Below are 13130 nucleotides of genomic sequence, written 5' to 3'. Positions count from 1 at the left end.
AAATGTTCATGATGAGGTTTTGTATCCCCTCAATTCCCAGTGGTGATGAGGTTAGTGGTAATAAAAGAGTTGTTAAAAATCCCCTTTTAATCAGCCACAAGTTTAAAGTGAAAGAATTCACTTATTCCCAAATTATTAATTGCAAAATGAAAGTTTGTTGTTGGATAGAAACCAGCTTGCTTCTATAGTGGCAGAGCCCTTTTAGGGAAATGGAATCTTAAGCTGAGAAGGCTCATTGGGCAGGGTCCTAGCAAATTGCTTGGCCCTCTGCAAGGAGTGAGTTTAAGAAAACCTGTTAGATGAGTATCTTGGTGGGAGTTGGGACAGCCTGAGCTGATCAGACCAGGATTTCTCAGTTGAATGAGAATTTAGAATTTCAAAAAGATCAGTGGGAGTTGATTTGCCTCTGAATAGTGCTTCCCTCATCCTGCTCATCCAGGGAAGATGGGCCCTGTCTTTAGACTCTTTGGAGCGTGGGAGATCCTGATCTCTCAGATTAAAAAAGGGACACAATTAATTTTAAAGGGAACACAGCTTCAGTAAAGGGAACTGTTTCCCTCCGCCTTCATTCAGAATCTCAGCTATTTCTGTTAATTATTTTTGTCAATCGCCTATAATGTTTGGGCTAGCTTTCTGAAGGTCCTCAAGATCAGCCCGAGTCCTTGGTCTTAGTGATAAAGGCAGGAGAGCCACCACGAGGCTGGACAAAGATAGAATGTCTCATTTTTAGTCCTTCTTAGCCCTTATATATCTTAGTACAATTACATCATTACAGCATACTGAATATGTGTGAATTAGAAAACCATTACATCACCATACTAAGTACTAAGTATATATGTGAACTAGAGAATCATCACCTCATCAATCACACTGAGTTAACATCTTGTTTCAAGGATACTTCTCCAGCATTCTAGCCCTCTACAATTGCCTATCCATCTTGGGCATTATATATATATATATAATTTTTTATTTACAAAACATATACATGGGTAATTTTTCAACATTGACCCTTGCAAAATCTTGTGTTTCAGATTTTCACCTCCTTCTTCCCATCCCCTCCCCTAGATGGCAGGTAATCCAATACATGTTAAATATGTTAAAATATAGGGCATTGTATTTTTAACAGTATTTAATGCACAAATGTTTTCCCGCATGATAGTTCTGATTAAATTGATTTTGTTTATACAAAGGCTTTTTAATTTTTTCTAAGTAGGCTCTTCCAGTTAAGATGGCAACATGAAGAGTTCTGTAACATTAATAATCTTTATATCTTTTGTAATACTTTTTATCCCTTTTTTGATTATCACCTCCCCTTATTTTGATTATCACCTCCCACAGAGCTTAAAGGATCTATATCTTCTCTAATTTTTCATGATATGACCTTTAAAGTCAGGTTCTATTCATCTGGAGGTTATTATAATATATAAGATTCTGATCTAAACTTCTTTTCTACCAAACTGCTTTCTGCCTTTCCTAGCAGTTATTGTTTAAAAGAATTCTTCTCCACCCTCCTAATAGCTGTTGTTCTTTCGTCCATGTGTTGATGATTTTTTTCCTAAATAGTTAGCTATGAAAGGAAGAAGAGTTGGAAAACCATAGCTTGAAAGGACTAAAGATCAAGAGAACATTTTTCAAGGATAGAGAATTCCAGGCCATATTTATAGAGAACTGGAACCAAAAGATATCAAAGAGGAGAGAAAGGAGGTTTATTGAAGATACAAGTTGCTGGAGGAAAGAAGTTACAGGATAGAAGGCACAAGTAGAGTTGCCATGGCATGGAAAAGAGCCCACCTCCTTCTTGAAGCCTATGACAAAAAAGGAGAGAAAGGGGATGACATAGAAAGAGTTTTGAGGCATGGAAGGCACAAGAGTATGACAGGCACCAAACTTAAAGAGGAGAGAAAGGAAATGACCTGTGGAGTTATAGATGAATCCAAAAAGCATCTAATCATAATACACTTAAAAGAGAGAATTGCTGAATGATGACAGAAAAAGAGGGGAACAAGAAGTATGTTGGTCCTGCTTCTGCTCCTGTGTGTTGGTACCTGAGAAGAAGCATCCAGTACTAAAAATAAAGCAAAGGACATGTATTATATAGAGGAGGCCAGGTTTTATTGAATACAAAAACATGAAAGAAAAGGTTTAAGATGAATGAATGAAAATGTATTTATTTATTAAGTATGTATCTTATTGAAGCAAGATATTTCCCATTATCCAGGAGTTTATGTACTAATGGGGGAGGACAGAAATGAGGTTTCAGCTATAAGGCAGCTAGACGGTCCCCAGAATTCCTAGAATGCAACAGCATAATAGATGATTGATAATCCATCTTCTTAATGATATTTCTAATGATAAAATAATACCATTTTTGATGTTGAGCCATTTGATAGTGCCAAGGACTTTAGTAGTGAAAACTTTCTTTTCAAGGTTCTGACACATCTAAAGTTCTAAAGCATCTGCAGAGAAAGTTGCCAAGTCACATCTCCACAAGGGCTGCTTCCATTGATGGTGGCTATGAGACTGGAACCAGAGGATTAGGAGGCTTGTCTTTTCCCAGGACTGTTGAGATTACCTAGCTATCAGTAGTATTTGGACAGTGATTTGGTATTACTGATGGCAAATGTGACTGGCTTCATTTTTATAGGGATTGCTCCCTTTAAGGGACTCAGGAGCCAGTGGTTAGGGTTCTCAGGTTCCAGGCCCTGGGTTATCTCCATCATGGTCTGGGGAAGGTAGCAGTCAAGATAGTGTTTATAGTTTATCTCACCTGAGCTAGACTGACTGCCTCTTCTCTCTTCCCCCAGAACGTCTTGCTGCTTCAGCTAGGTCAGTTTGCAGTTGGTCAGTTAGGATGACAGAAAATTTATTATCAATAGAATGAGGTCTTGCAAACCATATTAAAAGGGTAGGCCTGAGCAAAATAAAGCTTAAGGTAGAGTACAAATTGGAATGGAAATTTCAGAAAGGATAACAAAGGAAGGGGTTTTCACCTTGATTGATGAATTATTAGGAATCAGGGAAGGAAAACATGGGAGTATATATTAGCCATAGGAGAGGATGAATACAAGTTGGCTGAGACTTATACTGTCCCCCCAACCCACAGTCTTATGATGATATAAAATTAGCCTGAATTTGTTCTCTTTCCAACACAAGGAGGAAGAGAGGACAGCCAGCAGACCCATCTAGTAGAGTGTCTGTTGTTCCTGTCCCATATCCATAATGAACTTGAGGTTGGCACTATAGCTTCACCCAAAATGTCAGAGAATAAGACATACCTAGATGAAGCTTCATGCTTGGAGCTGATATTTGACTACATGTGTGGACAATCACAATATTAAGGGAAAATGTTGCCCCCATGGGGCTCAGGTCTTTCTAGGATACATTTCCCTTTTTCTGATTGGTCACCTTCCCATTGAGAGAGTTGACTTAGAGCTGTGACAGCAGTTAACCAAGGCTTCAAGTCATTTTCTGGTAATTCTGTATCAGAGTGAGCTTTTACAAGTGCCCAGGGTCTGTAGTAGTATAATTAATATAATTAAGTACTAATGAATAGATTTGGAACAAGTTGTATGAGGCTGCTTTCTTTGAGGCACCTGATGGTACTTGAAATTTGAACTTCAAACACAAATGTACCTAGTTTTCCCAGCCTTCATCAGCATGCATAATTTCCACATTTTAAAGTCTAGAGAATTACTAATTGGTTCATTGTTAAAGGATATAAATAGTTCTCAAAAGAATTGCATACTATAATAATGACCTCATGAAAACATGCTCCAAATAACTTAAGAGTAAGGAAAATGTAACTGTAAACAATTCCATGCAATCTGACAAAAACAATAAAAAATGACAAGAGTTTTCTTGAAGGGGCCATGGGAAGACAGGTATAACTTGTGTCCTATGAAATTATGAAGTAGCCCAACCATTCTGAATAATTATTTGGAATTGATGAAGATTAAATTGTCCATACTCAGGAGTCCTACTGCTCATATACTCCAAGAACATAAAAGGCCAATATATATGTCCAAATATTCATAGCATCATTCTTTATTCAAAGGACCAGAAAGAAATTGAGTGTTCATTAATTGTACAATAGCTGAAAAAACTGTGAAATACGTACTAACTATGAGAGATTCAGAGAAATATGGGAAGATTTCTATGGACTGATTGATACATAGTAGGATAAAATATACAACTACAACAAGGAAAATGAAAAGATCACTAAAAGGAAGCTGAACTCAGTAATCTTGGAGAATAGATAATAAAACAAAGCTCCCTCCCTCTTGACAAGCAAGAGACTGACTAGGAAAGAATAACGTATATTTTCACACATTCACAGATTTAGTCATTGTTTCAGATCTTTTTGTTTTATTGTTTTTCGTCATCACAAATGAGAATTCAGTCCAAAGGGGGCACTGAGATGACATGCAAAGATGAAAGGCAAGAATGAAATTTATTTTTAATAACTAAAGACAAAAATATAGTCTTAGAGACTTCCCCCCTCCCCCCCCAGATAACCTTGAATCCTGTACCCTTCCTCAACTTGGAATCCCCAGGCTTCTTCCTGTCTCAGCATAATCTCCAAAGAATTCACTCACTTGTCACACAGACAATGGAATTTATTAACAGGAAATAAAGGAAAATAAGTAATGATATTAACATCTGAAGTAATTGCTTGCCAATAAAAGGCTTGCCACCTCTGGGAGAGTCCACATTTTTTCTTTTCCCTCCAGAAACTCTTCTATCTTGTCCCTAAAGGAACAAATTTTTAATTTCTGAGTACAAAGAGAAATCAGATTTACTTCATCAGGTTTACACACTTTCTTTTGGGTGGCCAGTGATGATCACTAACCGGAGGTTGGCCAGCCAAATAGAACCTGCATTCTTGATACCCTCCACTTTCTCAGCTGCCTAAGTGGGCCAGTTGCTTTCTCCATGTGAGGGAGTCTGAATATTTATAAAGCACTTACTGGACTCCTGGAATGATTTCACAGACATACCCTGAGATTTCAAGAGAGTCAGCCACTAAGCCATTCAGTTGAACCATCAACAATTCCATCAGCCTTTTCAGTGTTTCAGCATCCAAGTTGACAGGCAAAAATCTCTTGACAGCTGCCCTTTATGGCAGCTCCCTTCTACCCCCATCAGGAGGCCTTCTGAGACTCCTTGGCACCAAAAATTCAGAAAAAACAGGCAGGAGAACAGTTGTAGAATAAAGCAGGAAGTTATTTTAGACGGGGATTAAAACAGCCAGGGCTGTACTTGGATGCTTAAGACCAATGGATCATAGCATCTGCAAAGAATCTTAGGGATCATCTAGGTCAGAAATTAAGAATCTGAATAACTTTGCTTTAAAAAAAAAAAAAAAAAACTTTTCTGATAACCATATTTCACTATAATGGGTTTCCTTTGTATTTCTGTTTTTTATTTTATTCATTTAAAAATCTGATTCTGAAAAGAGACCCATTAGCTACACTAGCCTGGATCATCTGCCATCTAGATTGAGTGGTCCCTTTGAACAAGCCATTCAGCCTCTCTTTTCCTTCATCTTGATTCAGTTTCTTTCTACTAATGAGACCCATGGCATGTCATTTCTCTATTAAAGCTGTTTTTTTGTCAGTAAAATTCAATTAACACTAATAAAAATGGGATTGTAGAGAGGAAAGCATCTTGAAATCTTTAGGCACTATGTAAATAAACTTTTTATTTTTCTTATGTACATAGAAAAGGAGGAGGAAAGTAGGGCAGATCATAGTCTAGAGATATGGTTAAGTGGGAAGAATCCTAAATTAGAAGTAGAGGCCTGGGTTCTGTATGCCCTTAGGAACATATAAAAGATGAGGGTGTTGGATAATATTAGCCTCTAACATATCTTCAGGCAGGGAGGGAGCAATCAATTAAGAAATGGATCTTAAACTCGGTGACTTTGTGTGTTTTAAGGAACTGCATGTAGTAGGAGAGAAAGAGAAGCAACTGGAATTTTCTCAAAGAAAAAAGTGCAGTTTCAAGATGCTTATGGAAGTAAAATTCACAAGCCTCAGCTACTAGTTGGTGGTGGAAAGAATGGCAGAAAAAGATGACATCAGAAATGTTGGTAATTGAGAGAATGCCACAATGTCATTAACAGAAACCACCCCTGAGTCAGGATAATACTTTTAGAGCTGGAAAAGATCTTAAAGATCATTGATTCTATGCCCTTCCATTTACAGATGAGGAAATTAAGGCCCATTAAAAGAAAATGCCTTCCTGGCTTTGGTCCCAATGGTAGTAAATGGAATGAGATTTTATGAGGAAGGTAAGGAGTTCATTTCTGACCATGTTGGATTTGAAATGCCAGCAAGGCATTGAAATGAATTTAAACTATGAAAATGCAACTGAAAATGCAAGCCTGGAATTAAGAGATGATCAGACCAGGAAGACAATTTAGGTGGTATACAGCTGCCTCCCCTCTGGTGATTCATAGGAAGAAGATTCAGAGTCAAAAGCTAAGTTCTATTCCTTCCTGACACTACTCTCATGACTTCTGAGTCTCAGTTTATTCATATGTATAATGGGGAAAGGAAGAATCGGACTAGTTGGTTTCTGAGGTTCTTTCTAGTCCTAAATCTATGTATAATGTGGGCATTTCCAGACCAATCCAGGTTAGTATGAGTGGAAGTCACAGGAGAAAATTCTTCATTCTCTTAACAAACATTAAGTACTTGTGTACAGAGTGTATTGGGTACACAAGAGGAAATATAAAGAGAAATAAGGCTTTGATCCCTGTCCTTGGGTGGTAACTAAGTAACACAGGGTATAGAGCACTGGTTTGAGATCAGGAAAATCTGAGTTCAAATATGACCTCAGAAACTTCTTAGCTGTGTGATTCTGAGCGAGTCATTTAAGTCTTTTCATTTCCTCATCTGTAAAAATAAGCTGAAAAGGGATAAATCACTCCAGGATCTTTGGCAAGAAAACCCCAAATAGGGTCACAAAGAGCCAGAGCATGCAGCTGGTTGGAGGCAGCGACATATACCTAGAAGTTCGATCCAAGAGTTAGGAAACGGACCTATGAGTTCAATAAAGAACTCCCAGCGGGCAGCTAGTTGGTGCCCAGGTTAGGGCACCAGCCCTAAAGTCGGGAAGACCTGAGTTCAAATCTAACCTCAGACACTTAACACTTACTAACTGGGCGATTCAGTTAACCCCAGCTGCCTCCGCAAAAACAAACAAACAAACAAAAAGCCTCCCGGAATGAGCAGGCCAGCAAGAAGGCCCTTTCTCTCCCCTTACAGTCTTAGAGGCGGCCCGGAGGCCCTGAGATAGATTTGGCCAGCCCAGGTGTGTCTGAGCAGGTCTTCCGGACCGAGGTCAGCTTTCTGATCCAGAGCCCGGCGCTCCCCACAAGGAATTCGCAGAGGATGGTGCTGGGCACTGGCAGAGAGCGGTCATTGAAAATTTAGGACTAAGAGGAGAGAGTGTGTGAAGGCAGAGACGAAGCTTCCCTCGATGGAGGTGGAGGGAAAGAGCCATCACCCTGCGAGGCAGGAAAGGGTTTTTAATGCTGGGGGACTATCTGCTTTGTGAACCTGCGTCTCAGTTCCCTACAAAGGAGATGAAATTTTAAAGTTTTATAGAAATGGCAACTAGCGTTGGTGCTGAGGTCGTTAAGACTAGATGGGCTGTTGGCCCTGGGCGTGTCCCCACTCTGCAGGGCCCCGTGAGCCGGGGGAGGCCCGGCTTCCGATTCTGCCCGACTGCGATTCAGAGCCAGTTCCCGGTCGGGCCCGGGCAAGGAGCGGCTGGGGCTCCCCAGCACGGGGGGCCGAGGCGGAGAGCCGTTGCCTGGAGCGCCCCCGGGGTGACTCGGAGTCCTCGCGCGGGAGCAAGCCGGAGCTCGGCCCCAGTCCCGGGCGGCGGGCCTGTGGGAGGCATGCCAGGCCCTCGGACGGAGCGCGCCGCGCTCCGCCCCGACAGGGGAGCTGAGCCGAGCTGCCTGGGCGATGAAGTCAGCGGGAGTGGGGGGACCGGTCGGCAGCCGCCGGAAGGGGGAGGGAGGGGGCGGAGCCCGCCCGGAGGGGGGACGGGGCGGAGCCCAGACGTGTCCCCCAATCGGCTCGGCTCTGGCCGGGCATTTCGCCGACGTTTCGATCCTAACGGCCGCCGCGGCTCGCTCCCGCCGGTGCGCACTCACAGCCTAGCCCCAAGGCAGCCGGCTCGCCCCGTTGCCCCTCGGGTCCCGACCCCGAAGGTCGCCGCCCGCTCCCTCCCTCGGTCGGCCCTCCACACCCGGCGCAGCTCCTGCCGGCCCGGCACCCCCAGAGCAGCGCCCGCTCCCTCTGGCTTGGGAGGGGGGAGTGGGAGGCGCGGGATGAGCGACGCGGACGCCGGGACCCCAGCCTTCGAGATGACCTGGAGCAGCACCACCAGCAGCGGCTACTGCAGCCAGGAAGACTCGGACTCGGAGCTTGAGCAGTATTTCACGGCGCGCACCTCGCTGGTCCGCAAGCCCCGCCGGGACCAGGTGCAGACGGCGGCCGAGGCAGACCGGGAGGGGAGGGGGGAGAAGGGGGGCCGGCGGCTGAAGGGTTAAGGCCTGTGCGGCTCAAGGGAAATTCCTGCTGCTACTCTTCTTCCCCTCCCCCATCCTGCCCACCCCTTCCCGATTCCCGGATATTCCGCCCTCGGGAGGGGGGCGTCCCCTGTCACCCCCACTTAGGCCCTGGCTGGGAAGAGACTCTGACCCTTCTCCGGGCCCTATGGGGTGGGACGCAGTGGGGGCGGGCGGGCAGTCAGGGGAAGTGCCACGCAGGCCGGCTGGCGGGAGCGGCGGCAGCCCGGGATTACTCCCGCTGAGGAAATCCCCCCACACCCTCCCGGCCCAGCCGGGCTCTGGAGCCAGGCGGAGCGCCGATGGACCCCCTGCCTCCCAGAGGGCCGTGGTGGGGCCTCCGAGTCCACGCGGCTCCCCCCGCCGGTCTGCCGCGTCCCCTGCCCTGCTCGGGGTCTCGGGGCACCTTCTTTAACGCCCTGTAGCAAGGACGGGCAGAAGGCAGGCGTTGTGATACTTGGCTAGTGTTACCTTTTCTCTAAACTGTTCCGACTGCTAGAAAACTCCTCTTCCAGAGTGTGACAGGTAGGTTCTTCGTGGTTGGCTGGGAGCCTCCGGTGGGCGGAGAACACTGAGGATGCAGTTTGTAAAGCCTGCCAGTGCCGGACATAGTCCCTGCCTTCCTGGGGGATAAACAACCGGAGTCTAATTTATGCATACCTGGCCACTTCCTTCCCCCAAATCTGGAACTTCCTCGATCCAGCGGATAAAATATTCTTAGCCACAATCCCCCTGCTTTTCTGGGATTTCTCACCCATTTGTATGTTTTGTTTAAGGGATTTGTTTATCCCGCTGTTATCTGTTACAAACGCCTTTCTTCTGTTCCCGGTTTATTGTGCCGGAGTCCTTAGCACGTTAAGAGTAGGGTTTAAGGTAATCGGCTTGTGGATGACTTGGGGAGTGACTCAGGTTAGCTCCCGAGGAAGTGGGAGGATCGGGTCCGCTCCTGGAGAGGGAGGTGACTGAGGCGCGCCGGAGGATAACCAGGTCTTGCGTTGTTCTCCGGGAGAAAACCTGAGTTTTGTGGGGTTAGCTAGCGTGGGTGATGTTTGGGAGCAGCTGCCCAGCCCTCTCCTGCCTGAAGGGAGGGGTGTCAGGAAACCCGGTCCAGACCCTAACTTAACCTCTTACTCTCTGGCCCTCAGTTTTCTCATCAGTAAAATTCAGAGGTTGAACTCCGTGATCCCCAGGTATCTTTCAGCTTTAAATCTTTGAGCCTTTCACAGATATATGAAGGGAAGTGTCCATTAAAGAGATATATGTGGAAGTAGCGGAAACCATCCTTAGAGACTAAAGGAAGTTCCTCCATGATTAAGGCTGACAGCAATGGCATTTTTATCTTCAGAAAAGGGAGAAGATGAGATGTAGGGGCAAGGAGCCATGAGAGAGAAGGGAGGAAGAAGACATAAGAAAACTGAAACAAAAGGAAGGCATGCTGAAGAGATTCTGAAGAGAATCTTAACTTTAAAAAACTTTAAAAAAAAAACCACTAAAACTTAAGAGATCAACCAGAGATCAGGATCCACAATTCTAGGCAGGAACAAATAGAAAAGCAGCCCCATAACCTGGGGGAGAGCTGGGGTGTTTACCACTCCTGAAACACAAGAACTTGAATGCCTTCTGTAGTCTGAGAAGAGTTGTTTGAAAACCAATCAAGAAGAACTTTACTTTCCATATCAGCAAGCAGTAAGAGTCAACAGAGAAATAGCAAAGGCTAATAGCAGATAACTGAGGGATAACATATCTTTAATCATCTAAAGATTTAGAGCTGAAAGGAACCATAAGGGTCTTGGAGTTCAACCTCCTAATTTTACAGATGTGGAAACAGGCCCAGAAAGTAAGTAGCTAAGTTAGGATTTGAACCTAGGTTTTCTGACACGTTTTTGATATCCTAGAGTTCACTTCTCCAAAAATGGCTTTTATAAATGGTTGTCTTGGATCAGGTCATTGTTTTGATCCAGTGTGGAGTTTCTTGACATCTCATGAAGAGCTCTCCTTTTGATAGCTATTTGGGAAGAGTCAAAACCCCACTCGGTGGTCAAGAAAATCAAACGATACCAGGGGAAACGTGCCTCCCTGCAATGTGTCCATGGGAGGCAGAGATGATACTACTGACCTTAGTGAGTTGTGAACTTTGACAACTAAGTGTCTTACTCAAAACTGATCTGGTGGATTGCTTATGGACTTTTGTAAACTGAGTCTCTTACCCAAACTGATCTGGGCTTCTTCTGGTAGTCCTTTCTCCTCTAATCACATCTGGATAGATTGGTATCCAACATTTCACTATCTAGGGAACGTGGGAGGGAATTTGTGAGTCACAAGTGAGGAGCATAGAGGTGAAATTCAGCACTAGAGACTGTATTAACTGGCAGCTCTGTGGATAGAATGCTGGCCCAGAGTCAGGAAGGTGACATCTGGCCTCAGAGCCTTACTAGCAGTGTGAACCTCTGTTTCCCTCAGTTTCCTATACTATAAAGTTGATAACTATAGTACCTCACAATAACTCCTGAGGCTACTGTGAGAGAGTAAATTAATGTATTCATAAAAGCAAAGTGCCTAGCATATAGTAGGATAAATACATGCTTATTCCTATCCTATGTTCCAAAGATCATAAAGTATCTTACTAAGGGAGTCTTACCTGGTTTCCTTTCTGGATAGCTAAACTTAAAGTTATCCAGCAGCATTCATGTTTCCTGGAGGGAAAATGACTAAGCCATGGCCCCTTTTTTGTTGTGAAACGGCAGTGGATCCACAGAGTCAAACCAGAATAAAATGAAGTCCATCTGGAGGGTGTTTGTTGTGGCTGTGGAACATTCCAGACCAGAGCAGAGAGTTGGGGAAGTGGTTGGTCCTAGTGAAGGGCAATACTGAAGACTGGATATGGGTCTCTCCTGAGACCTCCCCACCCTTAAGTTAATTTTGTATAATGGTTTGGGGAAAAAAAAAAAGGCTATTGGAAATCTTTACCTTTCAGAACTCATTTAAGATTATGACTAAAGAAAAGGCAGGGTTTCCTATTCCCAGGGGTTAGCTAAGTAGGGCAGGAATGGCCTGAAGAGTATGGCAGGAAGGTTTCTGCTGACTCTCTGAAGAAAGATAAATTAGTCTTTTCCCAACATGTCCTGACTGATCTTTCTGTCTAAGGGAATTCTGGAGAAAGTTCCCTTTGTTCTATAAACAGGATGCTGCTGTCCATTGCCCTGTGGTCCTGTGCTCTAGGAAAGTTTGGCATTCTTCTATTGTGTCCTGCCCATCCTGCTTCCTGTCCCCACTTCCGTTGATTCCACTCTCCCAATTGGGATCTTGGATCATGTGTCTCTCCCCTGGGCATAAGAACTGCCCTGCCCATCTTGCCTTAACTTTTGAAGACTCCAAGCACATGTTTCTCTAGAACTTAGCACAATGCCCTGTACATAGTAAGTGTTTAATAAATATTTATTGAGTTGAATTCTAAACTTTTCCCAGGTCCAAGAGCATTGAGTCAGCTCTTGATCCTTGGTGTTGCAACTTTCTGCCAACATAACTCTTTGGAGAGATTGCATATATGAACAGTTTCTTTGCTTCCCCCTCTTTACCTTTTTTTTATTTAGGATGGAGGAGAAAGGGGGATGGTGACTTGCCCAGAGTCCCTTCACTTTTCATTCTGTGCAGTCCCCAACCTGGATCACCATTTAGCTGTGCACAGAAGGGGATCTCTCAAAGATGAAAAGTAGCAAGCTTTGTTTATGGTAAAACCCCAGCTTCACGAAAAAGGCAAAATTTCTCAGTGGGGGTCCCAGCTTTGTCCTTTTAGCAGTTTTGAAGCCCTGATAAGCATTCTAATTTTCATCATCCCCAAGCTGTGCTGAGCTTTGGGGAAAAATAAGAACGGGTATAAGCTGCTTACCCACTAAGTTCAAAGGACCCCTTCTCTCTTCCATCCAACTCCCGTCCCAGAAAGATTCCAGCTGGTACTGAGCTAGGATTGTTGCAGTGTAGTAGAGCTGGAGTTATCTGACAGAATGGTTCAGTTTGACTTTTAGGGCTGATCACGAGATGGGAAAGGAAATGGCTTTTAAAATTCTCCCAGGATATAGCACTGGGCAGTGGTGATCTCAGCTTTCATCCATGACCCCCCCACACACACACACACCAGCCCCCCTCACTATTCTCGCCAGTGTCTGATGTCAACAGGAAATAAGACTGATGCAATTGAATGCAAGACCAAGTCAGTGCACATGCTCCAGCCCAGATCCCACCCTTCCTGCCCTGCAGGCTCCACCCTTCCCTCCTTTTCCCTCACCATGGAGTGGGAGTTTGGCAAAGAAAGTGTCCAGCATTGACTGTAGGGCATGGGGGAAGGGACAGGCTGAGATGGTAGGTGCCCAGGCCAATCTCCAAAGTTAGCTCATGGGAAGGTGGTTATGTCATCAAACCAGGCCAGCCTGAAAACTTCCTTTATGTGTCCTGAATTCAAGGATTTGTCTTATTCTTAGAGCATGAGCTATTTGTGAAGTTTTATCTTAAGGTGAATAGAATTTGGTGTTTGCATCTTGGGGCATTC

The 13130-nt window shown here is 44.3% G+C and overlaps 1 protein-coding gene across 3 annotated transcripts in view; it reads left to right on the top strand.

The window, feature by feature from the left end:
- RASSF1 (Ras association domain family member 1) overlaps nt 1–13130 on the top strand; it is a 38298-nt gene that overhangs the window by 21229 nt on the left and 3939 nt on the right. Inside the window, exon 1 of one of the 3 annotated variants that reach the window (XM_074283324.1) lies at nt 8055–8500. The exons of 1 other annotated variant lie outside the window; for it this stretch is intronic. In XM_074283324.1, the coding sequence (XP_074139425.1) occupies nt 8348–8500 (153 nt within the window). In that variant the 5' untranslated portion in view covers nt 8055–8347. Of the gene's footprint in view, nt 1–8054; nt 8501–8817; nt 9113–13130 lie in introns of those variants that run through there. One more of the 3 variants, XM_074283326.1, reaches the window with a different exon arrangement.

This window comes from Sminthopsis crassicaudata, chromosome 1 (genome assembly GCF_048593235.1).
Source record: "Sminthopsis crassicaudata isolate SCR6 chromosome 1, ASM4859323v1, whole genome shotgun sequence".
NCBI classification, from domain to species: Eukaryota; Metazoa; Chordata; class Mammalia; order Dasyuromorphia; family Dasyuridae; genus Sminthopsis; species Sminthopsis crassicaudata.
This window is presented reverse-complemented; position numbering and strand designations above follow the sequence as displayed.